Source organism: Somniosus microcephalus, chromosome 4, assembly GCF_052327205.1.
Source record: "Somniosus microcephalus isolate GS21.2 chromosome 4, FLI_Smic_1.0, whole genome shotgun sequence".
NCBI classification, from domain to species: Eukaryota; Metazoa; Chordata; class Chondrichthyes; order Squaliformes; family Somniosidae; genus Somniosus; species Somniosus microcephalus.
The window spans coordinates 291,268,978-291,293,840 of record NC_140990.1 but is presented as its reverse complement, the minus strand read 5'-3'; the positions used below and the strand labels follow the sequence as shown (position 1 = coordinate 291,293,840).

At 47.3% G+C, this 24,863-nt stretch overlaps 1 protein-coding gene across 2 annotated transcripts in view; it reads right to left on the bottom strand.

The window, feature by feature from the left end:
- Nucleotides 1-24,863, bottom strand: part of thsd7ba (thrombospondin, type I, domain containing 7Ba) — a 1,218,118-nt gene that overhangs the window by 516,929 nt on the left and 676,326 nt on the right. For both annotated transcript variants that reach the window (XM_085986643.1, XM_085986644.1), the window contains exon 9: nt 4,412-4,603. In XM_085986643.1, coding sequence (XP_085842769.1) covers nt 4,412-4,603 — 192 coding nt within the window. The remainder of the gene's footprint in view (nt 1-4,411; nt 4,604-24,863) is intronic.

The window sequence follows — 24,863 nt, the reverse complement described above, 5'->3', positions numbered from 1 at the left end:
TTTTTTCCACAGGTTTATTATTTTTAAAGAATTTACAGTAAGGTAAGTGTATTTTTGGACCCGATTTCTTGAAAAAAAAATTTTGGCAGAAATTTGAATAATTGTTTAAATTAGTTTTTTAAAGTTATTAATAGTTAATTTAATTATTGGAATTTTAAAAAACTTTTATTTAAAGTTTAAGTAGTGTTTTGGGTGCCCGGACTTTTCATGAGTTTGACAGGTCTTATGTCTAACTCATGAATGGACTTTTGTAAACTCCCATTGGTTGCCCAGTGCTCACGTGATCCCAGCTGGCTCATCGCACTAAGTACGCCTCTGGATCATGCACGCACAGCGCGCTGGGAGCTGAACCGGGCCACAGACCGGAAATCCACGCAGGCCCAGGCTTCAAATGTCAGCGCGATATGTAAGTGTAGGTCGGGGGCTTGCACCCGCGGGAAGCCCCCGACCCGAATTTCTGGGCCATTGTAATGAGGCTGGAAGCCTCTATTTTGCCCTCCATTTTGAATTTAACAGCCTGGGGACGGGTGAGGCGGGGACTGCTGCATCCAGGAGGTAAGTGGCTTTACACTTACCTCCTGGATCCAGGGTCCCTACCTAACCCAGCCCCCATGATGCCTCCAATCACCTCCCTCCCCCCCCACCCCAGGCCTCCCCCCACCCCCAACGATGATGATGAGGCCGGCCACTTGTTTTATGTTTCAGAGTCTATCTTGTTCCACATTTAAATAGTACTGGATGTATAATTGATAGAACATTACACTGGTAATGGTATGATATTAGTTTTATTTCAGTCATTGAAAGATTTTGTAATTTACTTGTCCTGTATTGCTTGCAAATATTGGCTCGGATTTTGCTTTCAGCGGCGAAGGAACGGCGCTCACTGGTCACCTCGCTAATAATTGCCCAGAATTTTCTCGGGCCTCTCAGCATAGCTTCCCCCAAATCCGGCATCTGTTTCAATGCGGCGGCCTCTACAGGGGATCTGTGGCATCTGTGAGCAGGACAAGAAACCGCGAGGCTCTTCAACCAGATTGAAGAGTCCTCACTGAGACACGCAGAATCCAAACCAGGAAGTATAAAGCAGGAAATATAAATTAGATTTAAATGACGTACAGAAAGCAAAATAAAGATTGGGAAATACAGATGGGATTAAGGGAGAGAGATAAAAGCGACAGAAAAAAAAATATTTTTATTTTTATTTAATTTTTAAAAATCTCCAACAAGGAATGAGGTTCCACATTGGTAAAATTAATTTTTCAGGGCCAGTGAGGTTGTTCAGCTGTAATTATCACTTATTACACTGTTAAAAACCCACTTACTGCTGAATGCAGTAGCCCTAACTTTTTCAGCCATTTTTAGTGCGGAACTAGCAAGCAAGTAACCCAAGTTCACGCTGTTGCAGTCATTTCAATGCCATGTCTATTGGCAAGGACAGCGGCAGCTAACCCTGTAGAGGAGCAGGGTATCTCTGGCTGCAACGTCCAGATTTCCGTGGATGCCAGAAGTTGCTATCAGACCTACCCTGTAATAATGGTGGGTGCCGATAGCCTCGCCGTTATTATTACAGCAAAATCCAGGCCCGTGAGTTTTTAACACTTGTGAAATAAAGCATTTCAACCAGTACAATGACCTCTGTTTGTTCTCAGTGGGTATGACAAAGATTCAGAAATGATTCTGGAACACATTGCTGCTGCAAGGTAGAAAATGCTTCAGTCCAACTATTGTCCTTCATTTTGATGAATAACCAGGCACAATTTTTTTTTTTTTAAAGCAATATTGTTACTGCAAGGAACTCCTGCTAGCTGTTTTTGAAAACATCATATTTTGCTAAGCAGTCTGCTAGGATAGCATGATAACAGCACCTGCACACTCAAAGGACTTATTGGATTAGGGTGCCTCACAGTAAGAAAACCACTCATGCAGTCAGAACAATTGTTCTCTGACAAAAATATGTTGGACCAAGTGAGAAAGCAGTGGCTGGTATTTTGTCTCCAGGAAAAAAGCACGGTCTTTGTGGGTGATTGATGATATACTGCGAGTGGTGCCAGCAGAAAATCTGTTGCATTCTCTTCCCAGTGGCAAAAGAAAAATATAACCATGCCAGCCCAGCCGAATGTTAAATTGTGATGGTTCAAATTATAAGTGGTCTGCATGCGTGAAAGATTATGTGCTAGCGTTTCAGATTCATTTACTTTTGCATGTTCAAAGCCTGTAAAAATGCACAGCTTTCTATTTGCAAGCTACAGTTAAGGAGACCATGGTAGGTATACAACCAACATCCACAGCTACAAGTGTCCTTGCCCAGTATTCACTGTCACGGTCATCTAAGGATAAGGGGTAAGCCATTTAGGACTGAGATGAGGAGGAATTTCTTCACCCAGAGAGTGGTGAACCTGTGGAATTCTCTACCTCAGAAGGCCGTTGAGGCCAATTCATTAAATATATTCAAGAAGGATTTAGATATATTTCTTAAGGCTAAAGGGATCAAGGGGTATGGGGAGAAAGCAGGGACAGGGTACTGAATTTGGATGATCAGCCATGATCTCATTAAATGGCGGAACAGGCTTGAGGGGCCGAATGGCCTACTCCTGCTCCTATCTTCTATGTTTCTATGTTGGATATCATCATGCACAAGAAAAGCCTGGATGATTTTTCTCTTCCCCAATTGAAGGGTGCTGAGGCTCCTAAAACACCCATGCCACCACCCTGGCTCAGATCAACTAACATTACAGATTGGGGATAGAGCGTGGGGCTATTGTGGTCTGTATGACTCAACTACTCACCGCCATAACCAGCTGAATCATTGCTGGAGACCGCGTTTAATTTTGTTATTTTTCTCATTTATCATTATGTCATTTGAATCTTAGGCAGAAACAACTAGGAAGAATTTTTTCCCTATGAATTATTCTTCTCAGCCATAAAAGATTTATTTCCAAACCCAATACATGCACCATCACTTCCAGATGTTCATTCATACTGAATTATTGTACAGGAATCTTCATCCAAGTAAACACTTAAATGCAAAATCCTCAATGTGTGGGCTGAATTCATAATACATCATAATTCAGCCCATCATTTTCCAGTAATGTACTAACACTATTCCTTGTGTTATTACCCCCTTCCTGTCCTGTGGCATAATTGTGCCCCATGTTTTTTTAAATCATATAATCCCTCATAACATAACAACTACAGTCGTCTTCAAAAGACCGGCACTGCAGATAATTGCAAACAATGGCAGGCTCCAGAGCCATACCAGATGTTACAGTATTGTAATTACTTGCAAGTACAAAAATAGCCTAACCACTATATCAAAGAGTCGGGTTAGAGAGAGCTATGAGCTGTGAAGGAATTGCAGGTTCAGATGATGTTTGTTCTGATGGTTTATAATTTCAGCTTGGTTGCAATTTGTTCCAATCCAACTGTTTTTTTATATTTTATAATTACAGGGATCAGCGACACAGGTTACGGACGAACTATAAACGTTGAGTAAAACTGAATTAAAGCAGAATAGTAGCTGAAGCCATACCATGAATGTATCTAGTTCAGAACATTCAAACAAAAAGCAAAGGAGAAATGGACAAAACAGTTACATAACTATCCATTGATTACACATCTCGCCATAGAAAAATTATTAGAGATAAATATTAATACATTTAATGTGCGTATGTACATAGGGGACTGACATGGAACTGAAATAATGTGGGATGGCCAAATTACAGATGATTGTTGCAATTTGAGGCTTGTGGTTTTTCCCACGATTAATGTGCACTTTCCTGCCCTTTAAAGCACTTTGAGATGCTCTTTTACCTGAGGAACATTATAGAACTGTGAGTACTTGTCACATATTGGTTATCTATATTAAAATGTTCAATGTTATACACGGTGATGTTCACTGTTCCACACATTGTTGACCACAATTTTCGAGTTTGTCACATTGTGGGTATCAGAATTTAACCAGCACATACTATCACAGTGATAGCTTACAGCACATAATGTTATTCATTATTAAGAAAGCATTGTATTCAGGCATTTCTTGTTTACAATAAACTCCTGAAAGTAAACATGCAGTCCATTTGCACTACAGAAAATGGTGACATTTGAAATCTGTTTAAATTCTTTCAATGTTCTACAGAGCTAATTTAAACAGTATTATCTTCAGATAGCTGTTTCCTATTTGAAAATCACTTAAACGCTTCATAAATAGCATTGTAGTCACTGGTCGCCATTATATTGGCTACTGTCATTAACACAGCTTAGGTGATTTTAAGTTATTACCACAATTACTGACTTTATTGTCCTCCACAGTAGGGTAACAATGTACCTTTAATGTCATAATTATGTAGAGATCACATCATAGTGAGATGCACTCCTACAAAGCTGCTAATGATCCGAACACAGACACTCTTACCTTCTCCAGCTAATGCTATAATGGATCTGGTTCTGCTTTGCCTGCCCTCTGCGTTTTTGCTGGAACATGAGCGTGAGCAAATTGACCACTCAGACCATTGACTGAGAACACAGTCAGTAGGACAGGGCACCTCGCACACAACATGACTGGGAAGATAGGACTCTCCACACAGCTCATCTAATGTTACCTCACCTGCAAAACACAGAAAGGAAAACCCTTAAATTAACATGATGCAGCTCACCCTTTGTATTTTGGTTAGTTTGGCATAGAAACATAGGAACAGGAATAGGCCACTCTGCCCCTCGAGTCTGTTCAGCCATTCAATTAGATCATGGCTGATCTGTATTTATCCACCTTCGTTTCATATCCCTTGATGCCCTTAGCTAACAAAAATCTATCAATCTCAGTCTTTAAAATCACAACTGACCAAGCATCCACAGTCTTTTTGGGGAGAGTTTTCCAGATTTCCACTACCTTTTGTGTGAAAAGGTGCTTCCTGCCTTCACTCCTAATTGGTCGAGCTCTAATTTTAAGACTATTCTCTACTGTTCTGGATTCTCCCACCAGAGGAAATAATCTCTCTTTATTAGGGTTGCAAAATTCTGGGAATTTTTAAAAGAGGAAACTTTCCATGGGAATTTTCGGGAATTTATGGGAATTTTGAGTTTTTTTGCACTCTGATGGTTTTTGTCTCTGACCCTTATATTATCTTTGTCGTCAAAATAGACATACTGTTCCATACAAATAAAAACAGGCTTTCAAAACTTTATTTAGGTTATAATTTTGAACTTTATTGAACCCCCACAAAAAAGACCCATCTAAAATAAAATAAAAAGAGCGTCAGCTTATTTAGCCTGTAGTTTGTCCTTATTTTGTCCCTTTGAGTCTTCTACTCATGAGTCTTCTGAGTCTTCTACTCCTCATTGCTCCTCCTGATTCTCTGACTCTGGCTCTGACGTGTCCATTTCCTCCTCTGTGTCAGTGTCTAGCTGTGTGGTGGACACCAGTTTCTCCACTCTCTTGTTAGTCAGCCTGTTGCGCACCTTTGTATGCGTATTCCCAAAAAGTGACCAGTTTCGTTCAGAGGCTGCTGATGAAGGTGGGATTTGGAGTATCACCGATGCAATAGGTGACAGGGCCTCAGATGCACAAAGTCCCTTCCACCAGGTATGTGCACTGATATGCTTGCATGATTCCCATATCCCATCCCCATTCCAAAGACCTTGCTTGGTAGAGAACTTTGCCAGACTTCCCAGAACTTTGCCCACATCCAGATTGAGATGGCGTGAGAGGGTAGAAATCACTCTGTAAGTGCTGTTGATCTGTTCTCCAGAAAGTATTGGTCTCCCAACATGCTTTGGGTCCAGCATGTATGCTGCAGCATGAAGCGGCTTGACACAAAATTCTTGACGCATCTGTATGAATTGAACAATTGCCTTCTCCTCTGCTTTGAGCAGCAGGGATGTGGGTAGGGCAATGCTGATTTGTTCTTTTAAATCAGTAAAAAGCCTGAGAACATCTGACAAGACAGTGTCATCTCCTTCAATCTGAGCAATTGCAGATGCTACTGGTGAGAGTAGTTTAAGGCTGCTAACCACTCTCTCCCAAAACACATCATCCAGCAGTATTTTCTTGATGGGGGTTTCCATATCCCCAGACTGGGATATTGCCATTTCTTGCAGCGACTCCTTACCCTCCAGAAGGCTGTTGTACATTATGACAACACCACCCCATCTAGTGTTGTTGGGCAGCTTCAGTGTGGTGTTCTTGTTCTTTGTCATTTGCTTGGAGTTGTAGGTTGCTGCAACTACCTGTTTTCCCCTGACATACTTAACAACTTGCTTGGCTCTCTTGTACAGTGCTTCCATGGTTCTCAAACCCATGATGTCCTTGAGGAGCAGGTTAAGCCCATGAGCTGCGCACCCAATAGACGTAATATGAGGGTAGGCCTCCTCCACTTGAGCCCAAGCAGCCTTCATATTCGCAGCATTGTCAGTAACTACTGCAAAGACCTTTTGTGATCCAAGATCGTTGATGACCGCTTTCAGCTCATCAGCAATGTATGTGCCTGTGTGTCTGTTGTCCTTCGTGTCTGTGCTCTTGAAGAACACTGGGAAAGGAGTGGAGACGATGTAGTTTATGATGCCCTCCCCTCGTACATTTGCCCACCCATCTGAGATAACTGCAACACAGTCTGCCATCGCTATCGTTTCTTTGAGCTTTCCTTGGACTCTGTTATACTCAGCCTCCAGCAAATATGTAGACAAAGCATGTCTGGTGGGAGGACAGTATGCAGGGCGAATAACATTGAAAAATCTCTTCCAGTACACATTGGCTGTGAGCATGAGGGGTGAGCCTGTTGCATATACAGCTCGAGCAAGGCACTCATCTGCATTCTTCTGGCTATGGTTATCCATTGTATCAAAGAACCTTCCAAGTGGGCCAGGAGTTGCTGATGATAAGGAGCCTGATGCTGAATGAGAACCATCATCTTCTTGAATGGAAGCAGAGGAACTCTGGGCTGACTGCTGTGAGCTTTGAGAGAAGTTGCATTTGGATAAATGCTGCTGCATCTTTGTGGCATTCTTTACATATGGCTTTCTACAGTGTTTGCACATGTACACAGTCTTTCCATCTTTAATGCCTGGGGTAAAATGCTTCCACACATCCAACGGTAAACATGGCATTGTTCTATGCAAAGAAATAAAGGGCATTCATCTCTGTGTCGAACTGCGGTCGATCAGCACAATTGCAACAGGGTGAGTACATTTTTGCTGATGCTCCATGTGATGGAAGCATGACCTGTACACACACGACGCTACATCACCAATAGTGTATTATTTTGTATATTTTAAATTGAAGGACAACAGAGTTCAACAAGTAACTGGTTTATTTGGTATAAAGTCTGATTTACTTACTGCATCATCACAACATCAGCAGAAAACAAAATGACTTCCCTCAGGACCCCTAACCTGGATCTTAAAAAAACTATAGCAGTCTTACAGATGCCTGCAGGCCAATCACAATTCGATATGCAAATATTACAAATAGAGGGAGCTAATTGCTCATCCACTCATCCAACCAATCAGGACACATTTGTTCACAGTCACACACAAAACTTGTAATTATTAAAACAAGCCAAGTAAGAAGATAAACATATATTGATTAAAAAATTCCTTAATAATTAAGATTCCATCTCTGTTAGTAATTTTAAGAGAGGACCTGTGGGGAAAAAAAAGAAATACAAAAAAAACAATATTATGCTAGCATGTGCTTTTTTGGGCAAAATTCCCAAGCTAAACTTCCCGTGGAAAATTTCCGGAAATTTACCGGAAACTTTCCACCCCTTTGCAACCCTACTCTTTATCGACCCTATCGAATCTCTTAATCATTTTAAATATCTCAATTAGATCACCGCTTAACCTTCTGATCTCAACGGAATACAGCACAACTTTATGCAACTTATCCTCATAATTTAACCATTTAAGCCCCTGTATCATTCTATTGAAACTGTGTCATACCCCTTCCAAGGCCAATATATTTTTCCTGAGGCTCAGTGCCCAAAATTGAACATAAAAACATAAGAAATAGGAGCTGGAGTTGGCCATTTGGTCCTTTGCACCCGCTCCACCATTCAACAAGATCAGGTTGATCTTCTACCTCATCTCCACCTTCCCGCACTATTCCCAAATCCCTTAATTCCCTTTGTTCCAAAAATTTATTGACCTCTATCTTGAATATACTCAATGACTGAGCATCCACAGCCCTCTGGGGTAGAAAATTCCAAAGATTCACAACCCTTTGAGTGAAGAAATTTCTCCTCATCTCAGTCCTAAATGGCCGACCCCTTATTCTGAGACTGTGACCTCGTGTTCCAGATATCCCAGCCAGGGGAAACATTTTCCCAGCATTAACTCTGTCAACCCCCTTAAGAATTTTATGTTTCAATTAGATCACCTCTCATTCTTCTAAACTCTAAGGAATATAGGCCTAGTTTACTCAATCTCTCCTCATAGGGCAATCCCCTCATCCCAGGAACCAGTCTAGTGAACCCTCACTGCATGTGGCCTCATCAATGCACTGTATAATTGTAGTAAGACTTATTGGCCTAGAAATTCAGTTGGTTGCGCCAGCAGTTAGCGCCTTAAGAGAAGTGAATTTCGGGCGCTATGCGTGTAGCGCCCGGGCGCAGTGCAGTTTGCGCCTCGCCCCAAATTAAGTTGACCCTTAGCGCCGGCGCAAAGTTTAGCGCCCGCCCGGCTGCGTGCGCAGAAAATGACGTCACATCCTCGTGCAACGCCCTTTGCGCGTCCCGATTCCAAACTTCAGTTGGACCGCCCCATTGTGCGGCTGGCGTCCAGAGCGTTTGTAAAATGGAACGCAACACAGCCGACGCGGGCCCCGGGGAGCGCAAATTAAAGGGCACTCCTCTAAAAGGCACTCTGCATGTGTTGTGTGGAAGGGTCCAGTGTGTTGTTGTGAAAGGTGTATTTGTGTTTACCACCACCTCCACCACCACCTCCACCTCCTCCTCCTCCTCCTCCTCCCTCCCTCCCAGACTCGGCCTTTGAAAAAAACACATGCACCCTTCCTTCCCCTTTAAGAGCTCACTGGCACCAGAGTGTCTGCCGTCAATCACCAGCTCCCCGCACCTGCGCTGCGCCCGAGCTCGGGGGTTGCGCTCCGGCCTGACGGCTTAGCGCCTGAAGATAGTCGTGCAACGGCTGTTTTAGCGCTCCAGCAACCTCTTAGGGCAAAGCGACTGAATTTCCGCGAAGGGGGCGCAACTTTGGGGCGGGCGCTAACGTCGGGCGGGCGCTAACGTTAACGCCCCAAAACTGGCTATACTGAATTTCTAGGCCATTTACTCTTATACTCTAATCCCTTCGTAACAAAAGCTAACATACCATTTGCCATCCTAATTGCTTTCTGTACCTGCATGTTAACTTTCTGTGATTCATGTACAAGGACACCCAGATCCCTCTGAGTGCAAACATTTCCCAGTCTCTCACCATTCAAAAAATATTCTGCTTTTTTGTTGTTTTGATGGGATCTGTAAAACAGAAGCATCACTTCCTCACTTTTGAATTCCAACCCCCTTGGGATAATGTGCAGATATACAAGGATAATAAGTACTGTAGCAAATGTTTAATAACATTGGCTGTTGTGCATAGTATGACTGTTATTACAACAATAGTTTAATTATCAAACAGCAACCAGCTTCAAAAAGAATCCATGCCCAGTATTAAAAAGGACATAAAATGCCATCTATATAATACCTCATCACTTACTTCTTGGGAGTACACTGATTGTTGTTATGTACACAAGCACAGCACCAGCAACATCTCACAAATACAGTAGCAAGAAGATGAATGATTAGTTAATTTGTTTTTTGAGGGAGGAATGTTGGCTCGGACACTTTTGAGTAATGTCTACTACTTCAAGAAGTGTCTTGAGATCGTTAACATCCACTTGAACAGTGTAGACATGACCCCAATTTAACATCTCATTTGAAGAGCAGCACTTCTGTCAATACAACAATCCCACAGTGCTGCCCTGGGATTTTAACCCAGTTTAGGCACTGAAGCGCTGATGTGGAGCTTGAACCCACTAGCTTTCAATCCAAAGGCGAGTGCTACCAACTGAGCCAAGCTAACAGTATTAGCTAAATATTTTACAGAAAAGGAAGTGCATTGTGATACCTAATTGCTTATCTATATATATAAATCGGTCGATCTATCTATCTGTCTGTCATTCTGTCTGTCATCGCGTGTGCGTCTGGCGGGCTATGCGCTCGAAAGTTACAGGGCGTACCTACGCGCGCGTTACCTCCAAAGAAAGCTTACGCTTCCGAGACGGTTTTAAGCGTATTTACGTTTCAGCCGGGCTAAAATCGCGCCCGCGGTATCCCAAAAACCTTCAACATTCCGCTCATTAGCATCTCATTATCCGCTCATTAGCGACAGAATGACCTCGAGCTCGACCAATCGTACGCCGGGTTGCTGGCGTGTGCCGCCGGGCCAATCGGTGCGTGTGTGGCCGGCCTTATCGTTCTGAACCGAGGTGAGTCGCCGCCATCTTGATTCCAAACTTTTCCTTTCTTTTTCCCGCTTTCTGCGTCTTTAAAAAAAACGTTGCTTTTAAAACACATAGGGCTAGATTTTCAGTATAGGCAGTTTTGGGGCGCTAACCTTAGCGCCCGCCCGAAGTTAGCGCCCGCCCCAAAGTAGCGCCCCGTTGCCGGGAATTCAGTGGCTTCGCCCTAAGAGGTTGGTGGAGCGCTAAAAGAGGCGTTCCACTACTCTCTTTAGGCGCTAAGCCGGCGGTCCAGAGGGATAGCGCCCAGGCGGGGCGCAGCACGGATGCGGTCATTTTTGCACTGACAGCAGACCCCGTGGTGCCGACCAGCTCTTAAAGGGGGAAGGGACGAATTGGTCTGCTGCCACGCCCTGCACACTGCAGCCTTGCAAAGAGGCCTCAACTCTACTGCTCAGCCCCAGGGAGTCATGGCAACGCCAGAGAAGGCCCGTCAGCGTGCCCTGCGCTTCTCAGAGGGTGATCTGGACATAATGGTCACAGCTCTGGAGGTGAGGCGCAAGATCTTGTTTCCAGACAGTGGGAGGAATCCAACCCACCACGACTACACCAAAGCCTGGAAGCAGATCGCCCAGAGGGTGACGTTCACCGGCGAGGCCCCCAGGACCCACACACAATGCCGTAAGAAATACAACGATCTGACCAGGATTGTGAGGGTGAGTAGCCTTTCCAGTCTCCTCCTCATTCTTGCATGTACACCTGACATGATGGGCAAAGGGACCTGAAAGTCCTTTTGGCCAGCCCTCAGCCAGCAGCATTGGGACAGTCATGAGCATCAAATGGCCATTCGGCACTCTACACTTTGGCCAAGCTATTCCACCATGGGAGGCAGTGGACAGTACATCAGGGCTTCACTCTGTCCAAGCTATTCCACCATGGGAGGCAGTGCACACTACATCAGGGCTTCACTCTGTCCAAGCTATTCCACCATGGGAGGCAGTGCACACTACATCAGGGCTTCACTCTGTCCAAGCTATTCCACCATGGGAGGCAGTGCACACTACATCAGGGCTTCACTCTGTCCAAGCTATTCCACCATGGGAGGCAGTGCACACTACATCAGGGCTTCACTCTGTCCAAGCTATTCCACCATGGGAGGCAGTGCACACTACATCAGGGCTTCACTGCGCACTTACAGCCCGTCCTTTCTCTTGCAGGCTAAAGTAGCGTTTAATCACCAGGCCCGTGCCAGGGGTGGCCGCGCCAAGCTGCAGAAGCTCACTCGGCTGGAGGAGCGCGTGTGTGTGCTCATGGGAGCACGTGTGATTGTCCCCACAGCGTGCGGTGTATCCGACCCTCCACTGCCCGGCAATGGTAAGGACCTCGCCTTTTGGCCCTCTCGCGTCGCACTGGCCCATCCGAGCTACCTCCTTTGCCACTGTCCCACCAATGCGCTGAATCCCACCAGTCCTAACTCCCTCGCTGACGCCGTCTCCTCACTCTGAAGCTACTCTTGTGCATTCCTGCTTTCAGCTGGTGACGACCAGGACCCTGAGGCTGCCAGTGACAGCACCTCCAACCAGGAGGAGGAGGAGGAGCAAGCCGGACCTTCGGGGGAACAGTCACGTCCCGCAGGAGAGGAGGAAATGCTCGACACCTCCTCACTGGACGAGTGCCTGGAGGAACTGTCGCAGGGCAATGCAGCTTCTGGGACCAGTGGCGTCCAGTCACCCAGCAGCCGTGCGCGTGGCCCGCGGCCTTCCCCCCAAAGGGGGGAAGGATCAGAGGGGAGTGCTGCTGCTCGGCACACTCGCCGTCACCAACGCGGCAAGGGTCCCCTAGTTCGGCCCCCTCCTCCCCAGCGGGAGAGTCGCGACTCCAGTCCGGACACCTTCACTTCGGAGGAGGTGCGGAAGCTCGATCAGATGGCCGACGACTCGGACCGGCGCCACACGGAGCTCATGAGCGTGGTGGGGCGCATGCCTGAGGCCATCGAGTCGCTGGCGACCAGTGTGCGCGAGTTCGGGGCAGCAACTGCCGCGACTGGCCGCATGCTAACTGATGCCGTCAAGACCCTGGCGGATGTGATGCGCGCGCACACCAGGACCACAGGGCCACTCACTGCTGCCACACGCGCTGTCTCAGGCAGGCATCGCCAGGGCAGGCGCCGCGCTGGACCATCCCAGCAAGCCGGCCGTCGGCTGATTGCTGCGGATCCTGCAGTGCGGGCCCGGCCGAGTGCCACCGCGCCACAGCACCAGCCAGCGCATCCCAGACGCCAGCTGGCCCACATTGCGCCATCCGTCGCCGCCATTCCCCCTCTGGGGCGTCAAGGGCAAGCGGCTGCAGCTGATGGTGGCCAGGCTCAGGTGCGCCACTCAGGAGACGGCCCCTCGAGGCCCAAACGCCGTGTAGGCCGCCCCCCAGCGGCATCTGGCGGAAGGGCATCTGAGCCTCAGGCGCCTTCCCCCAGCCTCGCAGCAGCCACTGGGCAGAGCTTGCGAAGGAGCAGCAGGCAGGGCAGGGGAGGCAAAATGCTGGCCAAGGTCTCGCCCTCGCGGGCCACTCAGTAGAGGGTGTGGCCAGCTTTCCTTTAATATGGCGGTGGCCATCTTTATTTTGCCCATGGTTGTGCTTTTGGAGGGCTTTTTTTTTGCGTTAGGCCGACGTTGAGGCCCGGTTTCAATAAAGGTGGAGTGGCTCCTCCCCAGTTTGTGGGAGTGAGTCGTTTGTTGGGCTTTTTGTGGGGCCCGTTTATTGTTTTTGGGGATTCATGTGGGAAGGGCTTTTCATTTTTGTTTAATAAAAAATTATCTTTATTCATGCAGTCTCCATGGTTGTTCTTCTTAGTGTTTGTTGGCTTCGCCGGCTGAGGGCTTGCGGAGCGGCTGCATTCATCTTCCCTCATGGCCCCTGGCCATTCCCTGACAGGGGGCTTAGAAGTACCGTGTAATAAGGTGGCGTCGTGCGGCCCTTGGCCCTGGTCGCTCCCTCCTGGGAACGTACTCCTGCTCCTCCTCCTCCTCCTCCTCCTCCTCCTCATGCTCCTCCTGCTCCTCCTCCTGAGGTGCTGGTCCAACGTCAGGTGGCAGTGCCTGAGTCCTGCGGATAGCCAGGTTGTGTAGCATGCAGCAAACCACCACAAATTGGGAGACCCGGTCCGGCGAATACTGGAGAGCTCCTCCGGAGCGATCAAGGCAGCGGAACCGCTGCTTGAGGACCCCAATAGTTAGCTCGATGATGTTGCGGGTGGTTTGATGGCTCTCGTTGTAGGCCTCTTCAGCAGCGGTCCTGGGCGCGCGGAGCGGGGTCATGAGCCAGGTGCACAAAGGATAGCCTTTGTCCCCGAGTAGCCATCCTCTTGGGGGAGGCTGTGCCTGGAACATGTCATGCACAGTACTCTGCCGCAGGATAAAGGCATCGTGGCTGCTGCCTGGGAAGCTGGCATTGACTGCCATGATGCGCTGCTTGTGGTCACAGACCAGCTGCACATTCAGAGAATGGTAGCCCTTCCTGTTGCGATACTGCTCGCCATGCTCCAGAGGGGCCCGCAAAGCCACATGCATACAGTCAATGGCGCCCTGCACCAAGGGGAATTCCCCGAGTCTGGAAAATCCCAATGCGCGCTGATGCTGGCTCTCCAGGGCCATGGGGAAGGAGATGAACTGGCTTCTCCTTCTGAACAGTGCTTCGGTCACCTGGCGGATGCAGCGATGCGCGCCGTACTGGGAGATGTTTGCTATGTCCCCAGCAGCGTATTGGAAGGAGCCGGTGGCATAGAAGTTCAATGCCACCGTCACCTTCACTTCCACCGACAGAGACGTCCTGCACCTGAGCTTTGGCCGCAGATCTCGGCGAAGCAGGTGGCAGATCTCTGCAATCACCGCCTTTCGGAATCGGAGCCTTTTAACACATCGCACGGCACTCATGTTTAGGTAGGAGCGCTGCTGGCGGTATAGCCTGACTGGGTAAGGCCTACGTGGCCGACGCCTGTAGCCCCCTCTGCCTCTAGCCAGGGCTGCCCCTCTCACAATGCGTCTGCGAGCCCTACGGACATGGAGCTGCAGCTCCGCGTTGGCACCCCATGCAACCCCCATCAAATCCTGGCAAACAGTCTAATTTCCAAATGGCCACTTGCAGCGCTATTGCCTGAGTCCAAAAATACCTGGCTCTTGCTGCTTGAAACCAGTTAGCTATCCTCCTTGTTGTGTCTCCAGAAATGCGTTGCACAAGACTGTTTTCTGAAAAAAGGATGGCCTTTATACTGGAGAGGACGTTCCCTTTAATTAGCGCCCCCCGGGGCCCGCGCTGGTTGTGTTGCGTTCCTTTTTCCAAACGCTCCGGCCGCCCGCCGCACAATGGGGCGGTCCGACTGAAGTTTGCAATCGGGGCGGCCAAAGGGCGTTGCACGAGGATGTGACGTCATTTTCTGCGCGCGCATCCGGGCGGGCGCTAAACTTTGCGCCGGCGCTAACGGGCAACTTAATTTGGGGCGGGGCGCAAACTGCGCTGCGCCCGGGCGCTACACGCATAGCGCCCGGAAATCACTTCTCTTAAGGCGCTAACTGCTGGCGCAAGCAACTGAAAATCTAGCCCATATTGTTTTTAAAAAAAAATGATTTAGAAATGAATTAACTTATCTAATCTCATTAATTTTCCTACCTTTCCCCGTTTTTCCAGGTAGGCCTCGAAGCCTCGGCTTCTCCTCCGCACCCACGCCCGAGCTAGGCACCTCCCGGCACCACTCGAAGGCTGCAGGGGCGGGCCTCAGCCCAGCGCCGCTACCTTACTAAAGGGTGCGCGCGCAGCAGGAGCTGAGACGTGGCGTCTCTCTCTGGCTCGGCCGGGGGGCGGGGCTTGCTGAGCGTCAACGGTTACCCTGGCAACCGGGCCTGCCGGCCGTCTCGCACAGCCGCAATCGGCGGTCTTCACCTCGGGGGGGGGGCGGGACCCTCGGGGGGGGCCGCGACCCTCTGCGGGGGCCGTGACCCTTGGGGGGGCGTGACCCTCGGGGGGGCCGCGACCCTCGGGGTGGCCTCCCCCACCCCCGCCCCCCCTCCCCCCCGCCCCTCCCTTCCCTCTCCCTTCCCCCCTCCCTCCCTTCCCCCCCTCCCTTACCCCCCCTCCCTTACCCCTCCCTTCCCCCCCCGCCCTCCCTTCTCCCCCCGCCCCCCCTCCCTCCCTCCCCCCCCCCAGTAGCTCTCTCTCTCTCTCTTCCAACAACAACATGCCCTCCAAAAAGCCTCGGCACCACCGGGCACTTCAGCTAGTCTATATATATAATAAATCGGTCGATCTGTCATTCTGTCTGTCATTCTGTCATTCTGTCTGTCATCGCGTGTGCGTCTGGCGGGCTATGTGCTCGAAAGTTACAGGGCATACCTACGCGCGCGTTACCTCCAAAGAAAGCTTACGCTTCCGAGACGGTTTTAAGCGTATTTACGTTTCGGCCGGGCTAAAATCGTGCCCGCGGTATCCCAAAAACCTTCAACATTCCGCTCATTAGCATCTCATTATCCGCTCATTAGCGACAGAGTGACCTCGAGCTCGACCAATCGTACGCCGGGTTGCTGGTGTGTGCCGCCGGGCTAATCGGTGCGTGTGTGGCCGGGCCTTATCATTCTGAACCGAGGTGAGTCGCCACCATCTTGATTCCAAACTTTTCCTTTCTTTCTCCCGCTTTCTGCGTCTTTAAAAAAAACGTTGCTTTTAAAACACATTTTTTAAAAAAAAATGATTTAGAAACGAATTAACTTATCTAATCTCATTAATTTTCCTACCTTTCCCCGTTTTTCCAGGTAGGCCTCGAAGCCTCGGCTTCTCCTCCGCACCCACGCCCGAGCTAGGCACCTCCCGGCCCCACTCGAAGGCTGCAGGGGCGGGCCTCAGCCCAGCGCCGCTACCTTACTAAAGGGTGCACGCGCAGCAGGAGCTGAGACGCGGCGTCTCTCTCTGGCTCGGCCGGGGGGCGGGGCTTGCTGAGCGTCAACGGTTACCCTGGCAACCGGGCCCGCCGGCCGTCTCGCACAGCCGCAATCGGCGGTCTTCACCTCAGGGGGGCGACCCTCGGGGGGGGCCGCAACCCTCGGGTGGGGGCCCCCCGCCCTCCCTTCCCCCCTCCCTCCCCCTGCCCTCCATCCCCCCTCCCTTCCCCCCCTCTCCCCCTTCCCCCCTCCCTTCCCCCACCCCGCCCTCCCTTCCCCCCCTCCCTCCCCCCCAGTCGCTCTCTCTCTCTCTCTTCCAACAACAACATGCCCTCGAAAAAGCCTCGGCACCGCCGGGCACTTCAGTATAAAGTAAGCGCAGTATAAATTTTGCTTTTGGCCATTTATTTCATCGGTTGCTGTAGGCAGTCTTATCCCCGAGTTGCTTCCTGCTTTTTATTCCATTGATTTCATAAAATTGGTATATAAACAAATGGATCTACTGCTAAACAGTCTAGTGGCAGGATTCCAGCCTGGAGAATTCAGATTTTGATGAACAAGTTTTCAAACCTTTGAATCCACGGTTTGGATTTCAATTTCTTAACAGTGCAACACAATACAAATCCCTCGCTGTACCTAATTGGAATGGGTACATACCACAACCTGACCGCTGGTGTTAAAGTAATGCCCAGTTGGAAAATCCAGGCTCACAACTCCACACTGATTAAACTAAAATAAAACCTAAATACACCAGGCAGCAGGGTACACATTGGCTGAAATTTGTGCTGGGTAGAAATTGCATTTGCTGTTATTGCCCCTTTGAAACTGACCGCAAATTCAGGATTTAGCGCATGCGCATCCTAAGGTGGAAATCCTGAAGTTGCGGTCAGTGATTCCCTGCTCCGACACTGGCTGTGCTGTGGCCCCTCCCCCATAGCTGGCAATCAGTGAAACTGACAAAAACTTGGGCTTTTCCATGGTAATATCGCTGTTAAATACCTCATTAAAAGTTAGACCTTGTTGGATTAGATGTAACTGAGTTTTAACAACGTATTGCCTGCTAAAAAGGTTATGGCCCTTAAACACTCATTTTAATTTTGTGGAGTGTCAAATTTCTCCATAATGATGAAAATTACAATTTTTAAGAAACTTTAAAAAAAAAATATTTTTAAAAAGTTTGTTCATAATTATTTCAGGTTTGCCTTTTCCCCATGTGAGAGCCCCAATCTTTGTTTCGCTCTTTACAACAGCATTTAAAAAAAGTCAGAATGAAAGGAGCTTCTTCACTTCCTGGTTCCCTGTCTGAGAGAATTCTGCATTGTGATTGGTTGCTTAGGCAGCTTGCTGACGTCATAGCAGCGATGGAATTCCCACTACACTGCACTGATCTCAACTGAACGTCAAAAAAGCAAAACTTCTCGACACAGAGTTCGCGAGATCTTTGTGGGCAGCTTTCTTCAGGGCCAGCGGCAAACGCCTTTGCTTCACTGGTGACTGCAAATTACGGCTAATTGCATGCAAACAGATCGGGAGTAATTTTGACTTTGGGTGATCGTGTAAAATGGGTGTTATTGGCTCAGCCACACGTCATACACCTCTCCCGATTATCAGGAGAGATGTCTAATGGGTGGCTGAATCGATACTGCATATTTTACACTATCACCCAAAGTCAAAATTACACCTATCCACTCTTTATTCTCTACAGTGTCAAATCTGCTGTTTGAAGCCGAACTTGAAGGCTTTAAGAGGTGGAGCTGGGCCGGTGGTTAAACTGAGACAGAACCCTGCAGTGTGGCATTCTAGCTTTTAAGAATGACCTTTCTCCCACCGAGTGGTTACTCAGTTCTCCCTTCCAAATCTTAGCACTCTCCTGATTGGCTTGTGGGAAAATATTATTCTTAAAGGTTTGCTGTCCCACCCAGCATGAAGTGGATTTCCACTTGCTCTGCCCCAACTGCTGACTCAGGAATGCTGCACGCGTGTCAGCAACTGGAGGACTGAAGGGAGCCCTTAGTTCAGAATGTGGCAGCATGGAGGCAGGGCACACGAGCTGCAAGGTTGCTGTGGATTGCAGAAAAGGACCAAGTACCTTCTGAATGTATTTTATTTTTTATTGATGTTGATGCTACATTGCTGGATATGGTCAATTTCAGCCTTTTCCTTAGTTTGTACCAGTGGTAGCCATCGGTTCCTTTCTTTGAGGCACCTTGTCGTTGTTCAGCTTGACCTGTTGGGGCCTGTGGGTTTTCTGACATTTATCTTTGGAATACAAGATGATGAATAGCTGGAGTACCGCATACCCGTTCCAGGACCAGATTCTGGGCTGCATTTGGGGAATTCCTTGTTTCACTATCAATCAAAAATTCCTGCCTGCATGAAGACAAAGGAGCAAAGGCCAGGAGAAAACTGCTGCAAATTACTCCCTGGGAGAAAATGGGAGTTGTTACTTTCCTGAAGGGTCTATCAGCTTCATTAGCAGAGTCAGGAGAGTGGGCAATGACAGAAACCATCAACTCCTATTGTTCTTGGCACCAGACAGTCTCCAAGCAATTTCCTTCTGCATAAACAATCTCAATTTCAGGAGTGAAATTAGGAAACACAAAAGGGGGAGAAATTCCCCATGAGGGCTATTTGGGGCACTAAGTCAAAAATGTTTGAAAAGTTAGTGCCAGCCTTTTCAAACATTTGAGAAATTCCCATTTCAAGTGAAGCGCTAAATCAAGCTGTCCACTTGCCTCTTGAAGCACAAGAGGTGGGGAATGTCCCGGTCCGGGGCGATGTGCTCAGCAGCGCCTTGTGTGGCCAAGCATGGCACTGCTGCGTTGCAGGGGCTCTTCCCGCAATTAAAGGCAGGGCTCCCCAGTGTGAGCTCTGCATTTGTTTTTGGCATCTGCTGGAACATTTTTTTTTGGCATCTGCGCGATCAGCTCGGCACTCAAGCACTCAGCCCGCGTCCGGTGCTCAGAAATGTGGTTTTTTTCAAATCGGCATTATTTTTGTGGCCGGCCGCCCTCCGCGTCTTTAAGTTGCACCCTGCGAGTGGCCGGCCTCACTGTTCACGACCTCTGCAGCAGTCGGTAACATCGCCCACCGCGAGGGGGAACTTTTCTCCTGAGGCGCTGATCTCCGGGCGCAGAAGATCGGGGTGATACCCGGTAGCACCGCCGCTAACCTACCGTGGAAGTTCACGGGAGGCGTGGTGCCTCGGGGGGGGCGAAAAGCCATTTGCGCCCAGTTAGCGCGGCGTTAACGATTGGAATTTGGCCCCCAAAGGCTGGTAGAAGTTTGGAACTCTCTTCCGCAAATGGCAATTGATGCTTGATCAATTGTTAGTTTTAAATTGGAGATTGATAGCTTTCTGTTAAACAAAGGTGTTAAGGGATATGGGGCAAAGGCTGATATATGGAGTTAGGTCGGAGATCAGCCATGATCTCATTGAATGGCAGAACAGGCTCGAGGGGCTGAATGGCCTACTCCTGGTCTTATCTTCCTAACACCACCCGCAGAAATGGATCTTTTCAACAAGCTGGGGGTTGGGGGAGAGGGGGGTGACCTGGACAGAATGAATGAGATACAACAAAATTTGCCAGAAATGTTGGGTCTCAGTCTGTCTTAGAGCCTTTCATTCAATATTTTTCACAGAAAATGTTTCAGTGAACGAAGTCACGAAAATGGTGTATATGTTTGTTTAATTATTCAGGTGACGATTCAGAATGAAGGGCGAGTTGGAAGGTTTGAAGTGACACATGGCTCCTCTTCCTCCCCAAGCAATTTTTCATGATAGCAGTGCCCCTTTATAATTTAATTTAACAATGATCTATTTAAATTCCACAGCAGTATAAATGTAGTCTTAATGTTCCCTCAGACATTACTGCATTTTTTTCAAGCAACCTATTCCTAACCCTTTGGTAATAAGAGCCAGGTTTTCCAAGCAGAACTATTTTAATTAACGCTTTCCAAATAATACCCATGGGAAAATCCAGACTATTGTGCTTAAACTGGTTGCTGGGGAGTGAGAGAATGGCTTGAAGAGATTTTCACTGATTTCCCCTCACACCGAGTGCAGATGGACCCTGCCTCCTCTCTGCAACTCTCCCTGTCAGCATAGCTAAAATCAGAAACTCGCCACATCAGGAACCATGGGCACAAAACCATGTCCTACCATCTGTGACACAGTACCACGCAGCCCAAGTTAAAAGAATGACAGAAACCGTGGAACAAAAATAAAGTGCCAGGAACAAAAGGAGAGACAGAGCAGATAGTCTTCCATTCACGAATCAAGAGAAATGAAACAGAATCCAATTCCGAGGAAGAGGAAATACACATATTTTACAGTAGAGAAGCAATATTAAAAAGAGCTTAAAATACAGAATGACAAGCGGTGAGCGTGTTGCTGGAACTATAGGAAAGATTATTCATTGAAAGATCAGACAAGCTGCTGTAATTTAAAGCAAGCAAAGCAATTACTGATGTTAAAAACGCATTAGTATGAAAGAATAAGGTGAGAATGCACATTTTCCAGTTAGGCTTGCCATTCCCTACCCATCTGAATACATAAGATTACTGTGCATGATGAAAGGTTTGAACTTCTGCTCATGGTGAGTTGCAGATGGGAAGTTATCACCACAAACCACCAAGTGTATCGGATGATGCTGACCACAATTCATTGCTGGTGAGTTATTCAACTGATCTCACTGGTGAAGGTCGTTTTCTTATGTCCCTGCAGTTGTAACATATCCTTGATATGACGACTTCTGACAGACATTTTGAACAACAGCATCACACCTGGCCCAAGATTATAAAACTCCACCCACAGAATGTCTTACAAGACATCCAGAGAAAAAAGCCACTCGAAGTTTGGCACTGTGCTACTTGTCTATGCCGGCAAGTTTAAATCCTGTAAACCATGAAGCTTATAAACAAAATGTTATTTGTTAATTAAACAGGGAGCCCACTATGGATCAGGTTCTTAAGTAATCATCCCCTGTCAAGGCCTGCCTGAAGAAACTAGGAGAAAAATGATGCATCTGGATTTAAGAATTGAAACATTTTTGAAAGCTGCAAGGGATACAGAGTAAGCAAAGAGTTAAAGTACGCTGTGTTTTGTCCTCTAACCAACTTAATGGTGGCTATGGAAGATGGGAAACTATTTCTAAGAGAACAATCAGCTAATTCAGGAATTGGAGCCTGCATGATGGGAAAAAAAATATTCATTCATCATTTCAGTATCTGATGTCTTTATTCATTCCAGGCAAAAGACTTCAATTGGATTTCAGCCAGGACTTGATTAAAACGCAGAATACTTTTAATGATAATCAAGACTCATGCTGAAGTGTCTTAAGTATTTGAGTAAAATTGTTCTGCTGCAGGGTTTAAAATCCATTACACGATTCTAATTAAATAATACAAATAGATTATGAATTTCGAGATCTATGGCTCTTAAAAGGATAATGGGGCACAGGTCAACAGCCAATAAATGAGATGCTGCTTAAATTCAGAATCTAAATTTACCTCATTAGAGTTTTTATATTCTTATAAAACAAACAGAAATGTAACCTTTTGCTATCTAAGCACACCTCATAACATAGATTGCAATGGTTTGTTGTGGATAGCTAAATCAAACTGTTAAAATAAGGTAATATAGAAGGATGAGATAGATTGACTGAGTGGCCTCTCTTATCTCTGTACATAAGCAATCAATAAGTATTCGGTAATAGAAATTCAGTTATCAAATAATAAAATTACAAGCCACTAAGTAAGTTTGCACGATTTCTTTTTGCAGGCCATTGCCATGTTCTTCTCTCATAAGAAATGTGTTCTCCTCATTCAATGGTCGGGACAATCCAACTTGCAGATATCTCCACATACATAGTCCTTGCTGCTCACTGATAAATCCACCAAGAGGAACATTCGAGTTATGTGAGAAAGGATGCAGCTTTTTCTCCTTCACCCGATCATCTCAACAACTCTGACTGAACTCACATACTCAAGAAACACCAAGTACAAATATCAATTGAGACTGACCTTCAAATAGATCTCCTGGTTTTTAATGACCACAACTTGCATTTATATTGCACCTTTAATATAGAAAATGCACCAAGGTGGCACCGAGGAGGAGTAGAGAAAAAGCAGTTGTAAAAGAGTTGGGAGAATTGATTACAATTCAGTCAAAAAGACAGGGTTGAGGACGCTTTTAAATGTGGAGAAAGAATTAGCAGAATGTCGGAGCTCTGGATAGCAGTAGACTAGTGGAGCAGAGGTGACGCGGGGTGCACGGACGCGGGGTGCACGGTAGACCAGAGTCAGTGCACTGAGGAGCACACACTTGGACACAGGATTTTAGGGCTGGTGTGGAGGGCTGTTCCAAGAGTAGATATTATAAGAATATCATCCATTGTGTCACCCCATGTGGAACTAATCTTGTCACATTATCGCCCTAAAACCATACGCAATGTGTAAGACTATATCTCATTTTAATACAGATGGGTTGTTTCTTGTCAAATTAAATGAACAATCTGCCATGTTGGATAATCATGAAGAATTAGAGATCCAGTGCATGTATGGATCTTGCAGCTTTATCAAATTGTTCTAACAACAAACAGGCCCCGGGAATAATTAGTGCACTATATATAAAGGTCTGAGGATTTTTGGCTGTAAGTTCTATAATAAATGTATACTACTTCATTATTAAGGCAGATTGCCTTAGGTCACATATCGGCTGACATCTTCATTCTATTCCTGGATTCTGTCAAGCAATTTACTAATTACAGACCCATTACACAAAAAATGTAACTAATGATGAAATTAGATGTGAAATAATAACCAATACATTGGGAGACAAATTGTTTGCCAGTGTCTCCATGTCAAGAGAAACCTATTTTGAGATGCCATTATGCTAGAGTAGTATATTAAATCCAGCAGCCATAAAGAATATTGTTTAAAACACAAGGACCTCAATAATTACAGGGAGGGAGCGGGAGTGACCTTTAAGGGCCAGGAAACCTGGAAATACAGGGAATGGCAGGACCACATTTGAATTTTTTCTCCATTTCCCAACCGGCAGCTGGCCAGATTGAAAGGCTGGCCAGCTGTTGGGCATGACGGCCTGTGGTAGAAGGCTGCAGCCAGGGACCGGAGCGGAGGGAGTGAGAAAGAGATCGTTGGGGGGCGAGGGGGGAGCAGATGACGGGAGGAGAACAGATGGAGGGGGGAGAAGAGATGGCGGGGGAGGAGAAGAGATGGCGGGGGAGGAGAAGAGATGGCGGGGGAGGAGAAGAGATGGCGGGGGAGGAGAAGAGATGGCGGGAGAGGAGAAGAGATGGCGGGGGGAGAAGAGATGGCGGGGGGAGAAGAGATGGCGGGGGGAGGAAGAGATGGCAGAGGGAGAAGAGATGGCGGGGGTAGGAGTTAGCTGCTGGATCCAGCCCTTCTCACCTCCCTTTAGCTGCCGTTAAATCCACATGGCTGCTAAAATCTGAGGCACGCAGCCTCAATTAAATATTGGCCGTACAATTCAGGTCGGAGGCTTCCCGCGGGTGCAAGCCTCCGACCTGTACTTACCTAGCGCGCCGGCCGTTGTGCTGTGGGCCCGCATGGGATTCTGATCCTGGGCCTGCTCCAGCTGCCGGCGCGCAGTGCTTGCATATCCCAGGGGTGCAGTTAGTTCGAAGCGTCCCCTGGGATCATGTGGGCCATGGAGAGCCAATGGTAGCAGGGAATCTATATTCATAGATTTGACAGGAAGAATACAATTCAGCCCCAAAACATAACTAAAACTTCAAATAATTTTATTTTAAAAATCACATTTTTAAAATAACTATAAATTACATAAAATAACTATTTTAAACAATAATATAAATTTTTGAAAAATTTTATTACAGTTTCTAACGGGGCTAAAAATAAACTTACCGTTCTTTAAAGTATTTAAAAATAATAAACCTGTGGAAAAAATGTTTTAATTTTACTTAATTCACCACTTACCTTGTTAAAAGCAGGCCTTGCGACTGCTTTTTAAAAGCGTAGCTCCTGGAGACTTACCCTCCCGGAGAAACCTGCAAAAAAAACGGAAGTTCCAGGCGTATGCGCTGCCTCTCCGCCACACGCGTTCGACCTGTGAACCCCTTCCTTTAAGGGAACGGAAGTTCCGGTTTCCCGCGCATGCGCAGTGCATGCACGAAACCGGCACTTTCGTTGGGCCTACTGGTGAGTACCCAGTGCGTACTCACCTGTGGGGACCCAAATTTCTGGCCCATTATAATTCCTGACCTGCCTCTCAAGAGCAGTCTAGTTGCCTGACCCCCAAACCGTTGCAGTTAAACCAGAAGTAGACATGTTCCCAATGGATTGGTGTTGGGTTTCCCATCTTTAAGAATTTAACCCCTCTCCCACCTCTCCTGTGGGGGTGGTGTTAAAATTCCCCCGTAGATGTCGGAAGTTCTTTTGCCTGGATATTGTTCTGCCAACACTGGCCTAAGAGGGTGCTAACGTGATGC